This window comes from Oncorhynchus clarkii, chromosome 16 (genome assembly GCF_045791955.1).
Source record: "Oncorhynchus clarkii lewisi isolate Uvic-CL-2024 chromosome 16, UVic_Ocla_1.0, whole genome shotgun sequence".
Taxonomy (NCBI): domain Eukaryota; kingdom Metazoa; phylum Chordata; class Actinopteri; order Salmoniformes; family Salmonidae; genus Oncorhynchus; species Oncorhynchus clarkii.
Genome location: NC_092162.1, coordinates 7,060,494 through 7,073,792, shown reverse-complemented (window position 1 = coordinate 7,073,792; position 13,299 = coordinate 7,060,494). Strand labels below are relative to the sequence as shown.

Genomic DNA, 13,299 nt, shown 5'->3' with positions numbered 1-13,299 from the left:
CACCTGATGGAAACTGTGGTTGTGACTGCACCTTTTATACCTGCTGGAAACTGTGGTTGTGACTGCACCTTTTATACCTGCTGGAAACTGTGGATGTGACTGCACCTTTTATACCTGCTGGAAACTGTGGTTGTGACTGCACCTTTTACACCTGCTGGAAACTGTGGTTGTGACTGCACCTTTTATTCCTGCTGGAAACTGTGGATGTGACTGCACCTTTTATTCCTGCTGGAAACTGTGGATGTGACTGCACCTTTTACACCTGCTGGAAACTGTGAATGTGACTGCACCTTTTACACCTGCTGGAAACTGTGGTTGTGACTGCACCTTTTACACCTGATGGAAACTGTGGTTGTGACTGCACCTTTTACACCTGATGGAAACTGAATGTGACTGCACCTTTTACACCTGATGGAAACTGTGAATGTGACTGCACCTTTTACACCTGATGGAAACTGTGAATGTGACTGCACCTTTTACACCTGCTGGAAACTGTGGTTGTGACTGCACCTTTTACACCTGATGGAAACTGTGGATGTGACTGCACCTTTTACACCTGCTGGAAACTGTGAATGTGACTGCACCTTTTACACCTGCTGGAAACTGTGAATGTGACTGCACCTTTTATAACTACATTTTATAATTCTGTTTTTATATTGAAGTTCAAATCCAACCCAGCGCCATGGGAACGAAGGTCTGGGCAAAGCCAGTATGTCACTGTGGCTGTCTGTGCCTTGCCAGCTGTAACCAGGGCAACCTGGAACTAAAGGTGGCGGCTGGTGTCCTTGCCAAACCTGGAATTCCAGACGGTTCCAGTTCCAGCCGTCTGTCTGGGGTTTATTAAGGAACTGATTAGCAGCAGTCTGGCCCAGTCTGTCTAGCCTCTGAATACACTGAAGCTCCAGTGTCAGGCCAGAACTAAAATATGAAGGAAGGAGGGGCTGTACTGAGTCTGGTTCTTCACAATGTTTTTTCCTACTCACCCTACAAAATGAAGGAGTTTTCTCAGATCTGTGCTACTGTTTCCTTTGGTCAGCTATTATGATGGAAAAGTGTTCAGCGTGGTCTTTCTGGTTGAGTTTCTTGAGTGGGTAAATGTATGGTGTTGATTGGCTGAGTGTGTTACTGAGTGGGTAAATGTATGGTGTTGATTGGCTGAGTGGTAAATGTATGGTGTTGATTGGCTGAGTGTGTTACTGAGCGGGTAAATGTATGGTGTTGATTGGCTGAGTGGTAAATGTATGGTGTTGATTGGCTGAGTGTGGTACTGAGTGGTAAATGTATGGTGTTGATTGGCTGAGTGTGTTACTGAGTGGGTAAATGTATGGTGTTGATTGGCTGAGTGGTAAATGTATGGTGTTGATTGGCTGAGTGTGTTACTGAGTGGGTAAATGTATGGTGTTGATTGGCTGAGTGTGTTACTGAGTGGGTAAATGTATGGTGTTGATTGGCTGAGTGTGGTACTGAGTGGGTAAATGTATGGTGTTGATTGGCTGAGTGTGTTACTGAGTGGGTAAATGTATGGTGTTGATTGGCTGAGTGTGTTACTGAGTGGTAAATGTATGGTGTTGATTTGCTGAGTGTGGTACTGAGTGGTAAATGTATGGTGTTGATTGGCTGAGTGGGTAAATGTATGGTGTTGATTGGCTGAGTGTGGTACTGAGTGGGTAAATGTATGGTGTTGATTGGCTGAGTGTGTTACTGAGTGGTAAATGTATGGTGTTGATTGGCTGAGTGGGTAAATGTATGGTGTTGATTGGCTGAGTGTGGTACTGAGTGGGTAAATGTATGGTGTTGATTGGCTGAGTGTGTTACTGAGTGGGTAAATGTATGGTGTTGATTGGCTGAGTGGTAAATGTATGGTGTTGATTGGCTGAGTGTGGTACTGAGTGGGTAAATGTATGGTGTTGATTGGCTGAGTGTGGTACTGAGTGGTAAATGTATGGTGTTGATTGGCTGAGTGTGGTACTGAGTGGTAAATGTATGGTGTTGATTGGCTGAGTGGTAAATGTATGGTGTTGATTGGCTGAGTGTGGTACTGAGTGGTAAATGTTTGGTGTTGATTGGCTGAGTGTGTTACTGAGTGGGTAAATGTATGGTGTTGATTGGCTGAGTGTCTGAGTGGTAAATGTATGGTGTTGATTGGCTGAGTGTGGTACTGAGTGGGTAAATGTATGGTGTTGATTGGCTGAGTGTGGTACTGAGTGGGTAAATGTATGGTGTTGATTGGCTGAGTGTGGTACTGAGTGGGTAAATGTATGGTGTTGATTGGCTGAGTGTGTTGCCTTGTATTGCCTGATTTACTGAGTATTTTCCTGTGTTCTCTTTCTCCCTCTCTCTCTCTCTTTTCCCTCTTTCCCTCTCACGTTCCCCTCTCTTTCCCTCTGTCTCTCACTCTCTTTCCCCTTATCTCTTTCCCTCTCGCTCTTTGCCTTTCCCTCTCGTTCTCTCTCTCTTTCTCCCTCTCCCTCCCCCGTCTGTGTTGCAGAGAGGAGCTGTGCTCGTTCCAGAGGGAGATCGAGGTGTTGTCAGAGCAGTACTCTCAGAAGTGTCTGGAGAACGCCCACCTGGCCCAGGCCCTGGAGGCTGAGAGACAGGCCCTCAGACAGTGTCAGAGGGAGAACCAGGAGCTCAACGCACACAACCAGGTGCACACACACACACCCAGGCACTAACAAACACCCAGGTAATAGTCCTCACACTTACCATGATATGTAATGTGCCTTGTGTCTGTAGGAGCTGAACAACCGTCTAGCTGCAGAGATCACTAAGATGCGCTCTATGGCCACTGAAGACGGGGGTGGAAACACCTGCAACATCACACATGGGAAGGAACTGTACGAACTAGAGGTAAGCTCCGCTCGAGGTGAACATAAGATTGGACGATTTGAAGTCTTCCTGTTTGTTGAAAGGGGACTTTGCTTTTATACACAGCTGAAGTTTAGCCCTTAAATCTTAGCGTTTTGATCTTTGCCAGGTGATGTTGAGGGTGAAGGAGTCGGAGGTCCAGTATCTGAAACAGGAAATCAACTCTCTGAGGGATGAACTCCAGGCCGCCCAAAGAGTAAGACCCAAGTTACCTAAAACTGCTTTTTATCATTTTTCATTGTATTTTATGCTATTTTCTCATTTTATGCCGAGATTGTATTTCTCACCCTGCCACCTTAAACAATGTATCATTTGTCCCTCCAGGATAAGAAGTATGCGACGGACAAGTACAAGGACATCTACACAGAGCTGAGCATCGTGAAGGCCAAAGTAGAGCGAGACCTGGGGAGGCTCAGAGAACAGCTGCAGCTGGCCCACGAGGCACTGGGGGAACCGTCACTGGAGGAGGTGGAGAGGGCAGGAGGATACGGTAGGAATACAGAACACTTTCTTCTGCTACTCCATTAGTGTGTTCCAAATGGAACCCTAGTCCCTACCTAGTGTTCCAAATGGAACCCTAGACCCTACCTAGTGTTCCAAATGGAACCCTAGACCCTATCTAGTGTTCCAAATGGAACCCTAGTCCCTACCTAGTGTTCCAAATGGAACCCTAGACAGTGCCTAGTGTTCCAAATGGAACCCTAGACCCTACCTAGTGTTCCAAATGGAACCCTAGACCCTACCTAGTGTTCCAAATGGAACCCTAGACCCTACCTAATGTTCCAAATGGAACCCTAGACCCTACCTAGTGTTCCAAATGGAACCCTAGTCCCTACCTAGTGTTCCAAATGGAACCCTAGTCCCTACTTAGTGTTCCAAATGGAACCCTAGTCCCTACTTAGTGTTCCAAATGGAACCCTAGTCCCTACTTAGTGCACAACTTATGACCTGATCCCTTTGTTTCAGTCTTAACAAGTTTGGTGGTTGTTTCACTCATAACCAGTGTGTGGCAATGCCTCCAACATTTGAATTTGGTCTGTCTATTTACATAAGATGTCTCATAGTCCAGACTGTCTCTGACCTGCAACCCACTGACCTCCTTACAACAACCAGCCAGACAAGTAGATTTATTACAGTAGTGTCTATAGTATACTGTACATAAGCTGAACTAGCCACTTTTCCCCCCAGGACATGTCATTGAAGTAGTTGTCTTATCTCTCCTCAGATATCATGAAGTCCAAAAGCAACCCTGACATTCTCAAGATGGCGGCTGCTGCCGCCAAACGCATTGAGCGCACCATGAGGTCAAAGGTATAGCTTATTAACACCTGAGTAAGACATCTTAATGTGTTTTTCCCAATCGAGAAGTCTCCCACAGCTGAAGGTTGTGTGTGTGAGAGAACTGTTCAGTTTGTAACCAAGTGCCATTGAGCTGTGACACACTGCCACCTTCAGGTTAACGACAGCATTACACTGCAACTTTTGAGGTTTGAATTCCCCAACATACAACACTTGTGTCGTATTACTCTAAACAAATCCCTTTGTGCTATTTGATTGTGGGTTAAAATGCTTCTATAAGAGAGAAGTGTACCAACATGTGATGAGATGGGTGTGTCCCCCCCCCCCCCCCCAAACCCCTTCTCAATCTGTGTCTGGTGCCCAGGGCCAGCTAGGACTGCCTGAGAACCTATAGGTCTACTTTTCTCCTTATGGTCACATACCAAACCAGACAACCACCAATAGCAGTGCATCATATTGGTGTACCATCATTTTGTTTATATGTTCACCCTTCAGCAGTGTGTTACCCAGAAATAACCACCATATCCCCTTTCTGCTCATTCTAATGGTCTCCAACATCCTTCTGGGTGTGTATAAAAGACTTACATTATTATTCCCCCTGTTTCTGGTACGGATGAGAGAAAAGCCCTCTGCATTACTAGACCCTCTGGACTCTTGTGCTTTCCCTCCTCTGTATCTCGCACATTAACAGTCAAAATCACATTTTTGATTGTGGGTTCGAATTGGATTGGGAATGGGATCACCTTTTTGTTTTTGGTACCAGTGGGGCTAGAGAGAAATATCAGTTTTACCAGTGACAGAAATGAGTGCACCTCTCTGTTGCTTCCTCGTCAATGATTCAGTCCTGTCTACCTGAAAGTCTCAGTTAAACCTGACCACAGTCATTAACAGTCTCTCCCCCCCCCCCCCCCCCAGAGTCTTAAGGAAGGGCTCACTGCCGAGCAGCGACTCCACCTGTTTGACAAAGACACTAAGGAGTTCTGACTGAGTCGCACCGCTCCAGCCACCTTGCAGCATGTTTAAAAAAGCCACTATATTTTACCTCTGTAATTACTTATTTAGAAACACACTGGTCACCACACACACACACGTTGTGTGTGTATATATATATATATATATATATATATATATATATAAAAAACATGGTAATGAAGATTTGAATTTAATGTCTAGACTCATTCCATGCACTTTAGTTACTGTGACATTAAGTTGTTTTGTTTTTCATCGCCGTGTGTTACGGTAAATACTCCGTACGGTTTTTAATGAGGCATCGATCGTGCCTACACTAACAAAGATGGCCTGTAAAGCTACTGTTTGGGCTCCTTAGTCTGTGTTAATAGCCGAAGGAATAATTATGATGTTGTAAAAGGCTAAACACAACTGCATAATGATGATGATGATGATGGAATAATGACGTACATAAGCAAAACCGTAGGAGCAATCTTGCCTTCAGGCTTGTGTGTTATGCTAGGTGAGGTCAGTGTTCACATGCTGTCTCTATCCCCTTAACAAAGCTATGGAAATCAAATGTTTGCCTGCATCATTGTACAAGTAAACTATCTGTTACTTTGGATGTTGCTCCTTCCTTGCCTGATGTGTTGACTTGTTATATGATAATTATTAACATCATAGAATGTTTTCTGAAACGGGGCCATTTTAAAATGACCCCTGGAAGGCGACTGCTTGAACGCGTACAGAACGACTGGGATTATCTGATTTCTGCTATAAATACATTTACATTCTTCTCTGTGTAATCGTATTGGCACCGCTGTATGGGAGGATGATTTGTTGGAGTCGGTTATGTCTGTAGTCTTGTTCAGTGGCAGTCCCTTTGTATTTATTTATGTGTGGGGTTTTTTTATTTTGTCTCGCATACTCTACTGTTGTAAATATACAGCCAATGTATACCAACTGACAACCAGTTTATTAGCAATAAATATTTTTGCACCCTGTGTTCAGTTTGAGTGTTTTAATCTACTAAACTGTGTTAATCTTTCTCCAAACCGATTTTAAACGGAATTATACACCGCAACACTTTTCTCTCAAGGGCTCCAGTCAAGTAGGTTTTATTTTCTGTCTGCTATTTAATTGATCAATGGCCCAGAGAGAACACTTACAGGGCCTATTGAAAGTCTACACGGCCCTTACACATACTTCACATTTTACCTCCTTTAAAATTAAAAGGAATTACATTGGATTTCTTTCCAACAGAGCTACACAATCTCCACCGTTTCAAAATGAATGGAAATTAGACATTTTTCCAAATATTTTTGTAGTAATTCACAAAACCTATTCGTGCAGTAGTGAATGTGTAGTTCATGCACTACTCAAGATGTACAAGTAGAGTTTGGCAGTGTTCAGTAGGAAAACACTAGTTTCCAGTAATCAGGTAGAGTTTTGTACTAATTGATGTTGGTAGTAAATAAGTTGTCAAAATACAGCCAGAAGACAAAACAGGAAGTAGTTGGTTGTTCCCTAGCTACTGTTTTTGACAATCCCTGAATTGTAATCATCCATCGTCATCCTGTCGTTAGACCTTCTATATAACTTTTTACAACATCAGAAAGATTGCTTAACAAAACAGTTTGCTGTTGTCATAGAGACGTTGTCATGGAGATTTGGGTTTAGCCCAGCTGTTTGCTGGCCCCATTGAAATGTAGCTACTGTATGTAGCCTCTGTTTTTGTCATGCTAGCTAATAAGTATGTGTTTTTATGCAAATATACAGTATGTTCATATTTATATACTTACCTATTCCACTAAACTCTTTTGACATGTTGCCAAGTAGGTCTTTGAAATATGCTGGCCATTGTTGGTGAGGTGAACATTGCTTATCAAATGTTTTTCTGTGTTGTCATATGTGACATCTGTTAGCAGATGTTTGATAATTGGTTGTCTTTTGGGCTTGTCTAAAAGGGTACACGGTGGAGAAATGTGAACGCAACAAAGAGGATCTGAAGATACAGTAAGTCAAAGCTGAATGAAAACCTCAAAGGGTCATTTTAATACCCTGCGATCTATACTCCTCCGTAAACTGGTCATCTCTGTGTACCCGTCGCAAGACCCACTGGTTGATGCTTATTTATAAAACCCTTAGGCCTCACTCCCCCCTATCTGAGATATCTACTGCAGCCCTCATCATTCACATACAACACCCGTTCTGCCAGTCACATTCTGTTAAAGGTGCCTAAAGCAAACACATCCCTGGGTCTCTCCTCATTTCAGTTCGCTGCAGCTAGCGACTGGAACAAGCTGCAACAAATACACAAACTGGACAGTTTTATCTCAATCTCTTCATTCAAAGACTCAATCATGGACACTCTTACTGACAGTTGTGGCTGCTTTGTGTGATGTATTGTTGTCTCCACCTTCTTGCCCTTTGTGCTGTTGTCTGTGCCCAATAATGTTTGTACCCTGTTTTGTGCTGTTACCATGTTGTTGTCATGTTGTGTTGCTACCATGCTTTGTTATGCGTTGCTGCCTTGCTATGTTGTCTTAGGTCTCTCTTTATGTAGTGTTGTCTCTCTTGTTGTGATGTGTGTTTTGTGTGATATTTATATTTAGATATATTTGTATTTATTTAAAATACAAGGCACGAGGCCTTTTGCGTTTTGGTAGGCCCTTATTGGAAATAAGAATTTGTTCTTAACTGACTTGTCTCGTTAAATAAAGGTTAAATTAAAAAAAATTATAATAATGTAAAGTGCTGGTCCCATGTTTCATGAGCTGAAATGAAAGATCCCAGAAATGTTCCATACATGCAAAAAGCTTATTCCAATAAAATATTGTGAACAAATGTATTTACATCCCTGTTAGTGAACATTCTATCCTTTGTCAAGATAATCCATCCAGCTGACAGGTGTGACATATCAAGAAGCTGATTAAACAGCATGATTGTTACACAAGTACACCTTGTGCTGGGGACAATAAAAGGCCACTCTAAAATGTGCAGTTTTGTCACAACACAATGCCACAGATGTCTCAAGTTTTGAGGAAGCGTGGAATTGGCATGCTGACTGCAGGAATGTCTACCAGAGCTGTTGCCATGGTATTGAATGTTAATTTCACTACCATAAGCCGCCTCCAACATCGTTTTAGAGAATTTAGCAGTAAATCCAACTGGCCTCAAAACCGCAGACCACATGTAACCATGCCAGCCCAGGACCTCCACATCTGGCTTCTTCACCTGTGGGATGGTCTGGGGCAGCTGATGAAACTGGGTTTGCACAACCGAATCATTTCTGTCCAGTTTTGAGTTTCAGGGAAACTAATCTGCGTGCTCGTCGTCCTCATCAGGGTCTTGACCTGACTGCAGTTCGGCGTCATAACCGACTTCAGTGGGCATATTCACCTTCCATGGCCACTGTCACACTGTAGAAGTGTGCTCTTCACAGACAAATCCTATTTTTAACTGTACCAGGCAGATGGCAGACGGCGTGAATTGTGTCGTGTGGGCGAGTGGTTTGAGAATCCCATTTTTAGCTGTACCTGGCAGACTGTATATGGCGCCGTGTGGGCGAGTGGTTTGCTGTCAACTTTGGGGTATTTCTGTCTGTAATAAAGCCTTTTTGTGCAGGAAAACTCATTCCGATTGCCTGGGCCTGGCTCCCCAGTGGTCGGCATATGCCCTCCCAGGCTGCGGCCCTGCCCAGTCATGTGAAATTCGTTGATTAGGGCCTAATTAGTTTATTTCAATTGACTGATTTCCTTATTTCCTAAATGAACTGTAACTCAGCAAAATCTTTGAAATTGCATGTTGCATTTATATATTTTTTCAGTACAGATGCAACAATTCAAGTTGTTTCTGTCAATAAGGTATGCTCGATGTTATTTGATGTGTGCAAACTGTCTTCCCTTGGCACTTGTTTTGGGTCCAGGACCATTCACAGTTGAGCTCACTCAGTTTAGGTCAATGTTGATTGGCTATTATTTTATACTCTTTTTTTTTAATCAAAGGAGGACAAATGCACACTGGCTCCCTTGCGTTCAATCCTACGGGTGGCAACAATATCATACTATTTTGGACCAGACAGCATCAGATAAATGGCCTACACATACAGAGACAGAGGGGTGCTGTTTGGCTCGCTCCGGTGCTTTCTAAAGTGAAGTACTGTACATTCAGCCTCTTGCGAATTTAAGGAAAATTATGAAACACAGAGAGATGAAAGATACATTTTCTTTTATACTTTTTTCCTTGGTCAATTTTTTGGGGAAGACGGGATTCCCTTGGCATCCATGAATACATGCCACTGTGAGATGATGATTTTAAATTAAATAATAAAATGCTCAAATAAAACTGTAAAATAACTGAAATATGTAATAAAGTAGTGTGAATAAATTGTTAAGTGACAAGCAGTAATGGGAATTCACTACCATCATGGGACTTTTATTCATTGTTTTATTCTGTGTTACAGCATTCAACCCAAATAATCCGGGGCGGCAGGGTAGCCTAGTGGTTAGCGCGTTGGACTAGTAACCGGAAGGTTGCTAGTTCAAACCCCCGAGCTGACAAGGTACAAATCTGTCGTTCTGCCCCTGAACAAGGCAGTAGGCCGTCATTGAAAATAAGAATTGGTTCTTATAACCATGATAACGTTTTAATAATAGAACCGAACGGACCTCAAAAAGCAAAAAAAAAAATGTACTCGGCACTAATGGAAATGTCTGTAATATATTATTAATATATGACTCAGGACAAAACCTTTTCACACAATACAAGTTGTCTCACTCGAGTAAAACGATATATTGAACTCTGCCGTTTTAATTTTTTCCTTATTATTAACATCAAATCCTTACAAAAAGTACATGGGGGAATACAGTGTCGTGTCTTTGGCTATGCCGGATTAAGTGATATGACAAATAATTTCTCCGTAATTAATATTACCTGATTGAGCTAATCATGTAAATGTAATTAACTAGAGAGTCGGGGCACCACGAAATAATATTTATAGATCTGTTATCTTCCGAATAAACTCTTAAAGACCTAGCAATATTTTACATCAATAGCAGTCAATATTAACCGTCACCCTAATTCAGTCTCATCTGAAAGTTGTAAATTCTTGGTTATCTTCACGAACCGTGGCTAACAAGTTGAATCAGCAATACAAAATTGGGTTTAATTATTTATTTACTAAATACCTAACTAATCACACAGAATTACACATACACATAATTAATCATAACTTGATTACAAATTACGTCATAAAGGAGAACATCCCTAGCGGGCGGAACAGATATGACAGCTTGTTACACAAAAGAAAAGGGGCTGGGTTGAGTGAAGGAGCGGGAAGAATGAGGAACAAAGGCCAAAGCTGTGCTATCGTAAATACAGTATCTTATGCATTCTAAATTACTTCCCATTTGGAAAAGGAAAATGCAACAAATATTTACTCTGAGCTGCGCTTCAGTAGGTTGTTGGTAGATTGAAGGCCGTGTTGCCAAACCGAGTCCTTTGTCCTTTGAAGAATGTCTCTGGTGGTCAATTGGATACGTTGTAGTAACGTTGTTGTGTGATAGACGGGATACTCTGTCTGTTCCTTCCTAACCCTCGTTTGCAGCTGCTGTTGCTAACTCAACGGCTAGGAGGTATCATTTCTGTAGTGAATAAGAGTTCAAAGTTCATACCATTCGCAACCAAAGCTCACGCTGATGTTGGCTTCGTTCTGTAGTTATTATCTGAACCATTCTGACATCGGACCGTTGTCCTCACATCCTCGGAACAGGAGGTTATATTGTCATCAAGGCTTTATAGTGGAAGGGAGAGCAGGGCGTGTTTGAAACGTTTTATAGCCCATGTCCCTTCACAGGGGCGGGCCACTGATTGAGCAGAGCCCTAACCTTATGAAAACCCAAATCTCACATTTTAGAAGCTAAAATCACATTTCATCCTATCACAAATAATTTCATATTCAAACATTTAAATTGAACAACAATTCCATGTGAATCCGATAACTCTGATGTGTAGACTTTCCACTGTAGAGTTTATGTCATCTTATCATTGATGTCTCAGATGACAACCGAACTGACATCATATTCATTAAGTACCACCGCATATGTTCAATTGGTCGGTTTACCAGAATATTGTTCATTTCCCCCCACCTTCTGATGTTCCCAGAATCTCTATGTTAACCAAGGGGTTTGCAAAAGTAACATCAGTAGGGTAAAGAGAGGAAAAATGGGGGGAAGATGTATTTATGACTGTCATAAACCTACCCCCAGGCCAACGTCATGACAACAGGTCATAAGGAATATACAAAGGACAATGGTCTAGGGGCGGGGCATTACACAGGACCTTAAGTGGCAAACACACGTTTATCATTCTAACAGCTTTTTTGTTGGCAGAGTATTTAAATATTTTTGTAAGGTAAGAAAAATGTGGTGTTTTGTTTGTAAACGCACATTTGTGAATATGAAATTTGTCCAAAAGAATAATTAATTACATAGAAATAGGTTGAAACAATTTTATCTTAAGTAAAGAATCCAGGCAGTACATCTCTCCAGAATAGTGTAAAAATCTTAATAAATGTGTTCAATTACAATCTACTGATGTCTTGACACAGATTCCTTACATGAATATAGTGCCAAATAAGATGCAAAACCGTTTCTGGATGGTCATTACAAAATGTACAATTTGAATGTATGTTTTTTTAAACTTCTTCATATAGTGGTTGGCAGGATAATATTTATGAATAATTTAAAAAGAAACTTTCTTCATTTTGTTAATAATTAGGTATGTGTATGGCAACATCCACACTGTTTTCCAACAGACAGTATCATTAAAACCATTCCAATAAGGCACGACTTAAGGTATATAGCGGAGTTCCCCAACTGACGGCACGGGGGCCGAATTTGGCCCGCGGGTGGTCTCATTTGGCCCCATGTTTTCTGAGCAATAAGTACAAATAAATTATGTATTTTTATTTTTGTTGGACATAAGATTGCAAAAACACTAAATCAGCTCCAAGTGATTTTAATTTAGAGAAATATGTTCAAGTATTCCAACACATAATAGAGAGACACCTGATCATATACAAATATAAGAAAGGTTTGAAATTGTTTTAGACAAATATTATGTGTTTGGGCTTCTTGCGGTCAATTTGCAGTCTACAAATTATTTGTAATTTGGGTCCGGCCTCCACCATCCACGCAACAACAAAAAAATTGTCCCTCAGCTGAATCTAGATTATGATCCCTGGTATACAGTGGGGCAAAAAAGTATTTAGTCAGCCACCAATTGTGCAAGTTCTCCCACTTAAAAAGATGAGAGAGGCCTGTATTTCCATCATAGGTAAACTTCAACTATGACAGACAAAATGAGAAAAAAAAATCCAGAAAATCACATTGTAGGATTTTTAATGAATTTATTTGCAAATTATGGTGGAAAATAAGTATTTGGTCAATAACAAAAGTTTCTCAATACTTTGTTATATACCCTTTGTTGGCAATGACAGAGGTCAAATGTTTTCTGTAAGTCTTCACAAGGTATTCACACACTGTTGCTGGATTTTGGCCCATTCCTCCATGCAGATCTCCTCTAGAGCAGTGATGTTTTGGGGCTGTTGCTGGGCACCACGGACTTTCAACTCCCTCCAAAGATTTTCTATGGGGTTGAGATCTGGAGACTGGCTAGGCCACTCCAGGACCTTGAAATGCTTCTTACGAAGCCACTCCTTTGTTGCCCGGGCGGTGTGTTTGGGATCATTGTCATGCTGAAAGACCCAGCCACGTTTCATCTTCAATGCCCTTGCTGATGGAAGGAGGTTTTCACTCAAAATCTCACAATACACGGCCCAATTCATTCTTTCCTTTACACGGATCAGTCGTCCTGGTCCCTTTGCAGAACAACAGCCCCAAAGCATGATGTTTCCACCCCCATGCTTCACAGTAGGTATGGTGTTCTTTGGATAAAACTCAGCATTCTTTGTCCTCCAAACACGACAAGTTTAGTTTTTACCAAAAAGTTATATTTTAGTTTCATCTGACCATATGACATTCTCCCAATCTTCTTCTGGATCATCCAAATGCTCTCTAGCAAACTTCAGACGGGCCTGGACATGTACTGGCTTAAGCAGGGGGACACGTCTGGCACTGCAGGATTTGAGTCCCTGGCGGCGTAGTGTGTTACTGATGGTAG

At 41.7% G+C, this 13,299-nt stretch overlaps 1 protein-coding gene across 2 annotated transcripts in view; it reads left to right on the top strand.

The window, feature by feature from the left end:
• LOC139367909 (myosin phosphatase Rho-interacting protein-like) overlaps positions 1–6,119 on the top strand; it is a 79,800-nt gene extending 73,681 nt beyond the window's left edge. For both annotated transcript variants that reach the window (XM_071106289.1, XM_071106288.1), the window contains 6 exons: positions 2,489–2,648; positions 2,737–2,850; positions 2,978–3,064; positions 3,193–3,358; positions 4,094–4,179; positions 5,083–6,119. In XM_071106289.1, coding sequence (XP_070962390.1) covers positions 2,489–2,648; positions 2,737–2,850; positions 2,978–3,064; positions 3,193–3,358; positions 4,094–4,179; positions 5,083–5,151 — 682 coding nt within the window. In that variant the 3' untranslated portion in view covers positions 5,152–6,119. The remainder of the gene's footprint in view (positions 1–2,488; positions 2,649–2,736; positions 2,851–2,977; positions 3,065–3,192; positions 3,359–4,093; positions 4,180–5,082) is intronic.
• Positions 6,120–13,299: the final 7,180 nt, after the last annotated feature.